Raw genomic sequence first — 1,936 nt, forward strand, 5'->3', positions numbered from 1 at the left:
CCTTGCCTGCGCCCTGGATCTGTCCTTGCCAAATCCTCTCCGTCTGGATAACAGCAGACTGACCGCTGGTAAAATATACGACAGGTCTGGACCACTCCTGAATTTTGTTCGTATCTGAAAAAAATCTTAGAATATGAAAACATTGGTGAATGTCACAAATTCTCCTAAATCACTCGTACGCACAACTTAAGAACAAATCTGTGCGTACCAACGGTTCTTGCATGAGGCCCAGTGTTTCTACTATCCTAATGTAAACGTGTTGGATAATTATCTACCACGGTTAATCTTAAAAAGTGAGCTTGGCAGCAACACCCCTGAAAGCTGCAGCAGCTGTAAGATGCTGTGGGGGCGGAGTTTGTTGTTGACTCATTTCCTGTCTGGAGGATCGTAGTTGATCCCCGAGTCTCTGCTGGATGTTTGTGGTCTGATGATGGGTTGGGTGGTCTTATAATGGTATTTTTTGTATGATAGAGCTTTAAGCAGTTTGTTTCCAGACTATTATGTGTGAAAGAGTTGGAGTCCAGAACAGAACCAGGCCTGATTTAAAGCTCCACTGAGTGTCTGGACCTCCAGCCTTTGAACTCAGATGTTCTGAAGTGTCGATGATTGAAGTCTGACCTCTGACCTGTTAGCAGTGAACCTGATTGGTTGAAAATTACCAGCTGGTAATTTGTACCACTAGTTATCTGTCCAAACCTTTTGTTGCTGCAATTGAATTCAAAATGATCTTTGAAAAAACGATTGATTCTCAAGTTCAGCATGTGATGTTCTGTTGTGATCAAAATCTGAAATTTGAAAATCATTGCATTTTGTTTTCCACAGTGATGACTCAGGTTAAACTGGTGTGTTTTCCTGCAGGTACACGTATGGAAAACCAGTCGCTGGTCGGGTAAAGGCAGAGATTTGTAGACGAGCCGTCGGCTTTATCTGGATGTCAGAAAAGCGAGATAAAGACCTGTGTAAGAGCTATGCCCTGACTGTAAGTTGGTTTTGTTTCCTTCCTGTCATTCCTCYTCGTCTGGATGAGCTGCATGTGTTGAGCTGCTCCTCTTCATGCAGACGGATGCCAGTGGATGTGTTACAGAAACTGTGGACCTGCAAGGCTTTTCTCTCAACACCTACAGCTTCTCTGACAGCTTGGAGGTAAACGCTGAGCTGGAGGAATTTGGCACAGGTAGGCTGACAAAGTCTTGTTTTATGTTATTTCTCTTCCATTTATCAGCAGCACTGGACTCTGAACTGTAATCTGTATTTTTAATGTCCCAGGAGTCGTTCTTAAAGGCTCAGGGACGGTCAGTATCAGCAGTCAGATCAGAACCATCTCCTTTGAGGACGTGTCTTCATCATACAGGCCGGGCATACCGTATGAAGGAAAGGTAACCCAGCTGGTTCTGATTCTGTCAGCCTCTGTAAAAAACTGAAGAACAAACTCATTCATCAGAAAGTTTACAGAATAAACCAGCAGAGTTAACTTATCTGCTACTGACTCACAGCAGACCAGTAGGTTTTTTTTCTTTTTCATTTGTCAATGTTTGCAATCAGCTGCCCTGATCTCTAAAGGCTGACATAGTGAAATCTTTTTTAGAAATTCTTGCGATTGTTTTTAAATAAAAAAAGAAAACAAAAGGAGAAAGGTGAATAAAGATTTAAAAGGAACTGAGAGATAATAGCTAAGAAGACAAGACAACACATGTATAGTCTGCCTCTGCACCCGCAGAAAGAAAACACAACAAACATGTGTCTATAATTATTATAACTTTACTGAAAATTACACAGTAAAATTGTATGAGGAGAAAAATAAATAAATGAAATGTACTTGGAGGCAAATGCAGTCCCCACATAGGCTGTGTCCAAAACAGCAGGACGGGTCCTCCGAAGGCCGCATACGTCACAGCGCCGCGACGAAGACCGTCCAAAACCAAAGACTCCTCCGATG

General features: G+C 42.4%; 1 protein-coding gene across 1 annotated transcript in view; it reads left to right on the forward strand.

Moving 5' to 3' along the window:
- Positions 1-858: 858 nt before the first annotated feature.
- LOC106511412 (alpha-2-macroglobulin) overlaps positions 859-1,936 on the forward strand; it is a gene marked incomplete at both ends in the record, with an annotated part of 8,931 nt that continues 7,853 nt past the window's right edge. The window contains 3 exon segments of the mRNA XM_014000174.1: positions 859-979; positions 1,060-1,174; positions 1,267-1,376. Coding sequence (XP_013855628.1) covers positions 859-979; positions 1,060-1,174; positions 1,267-1,376 — 346 coding nt within the window.

The sequence above is a fragment of the Austrofundulus limnaeus genome, unplaced genomic scaffold (genome assembly GCF_001266775.1).
Source record: "Austrofundulus limnaeus strain Quisiro unplaced genomic scaffold, Austrofundulus_limnaeus-1.0 Scaffold2766, whole genome shotgun sequence".
In the NCBI taxonomy this organism is placed as follows: Eukaryota; Metazoa; Chordata; class Actinopteri; order Cyprinodontiformes; family Rivulidae; genus Austrofundulus; species Austrofundulus limnaeus.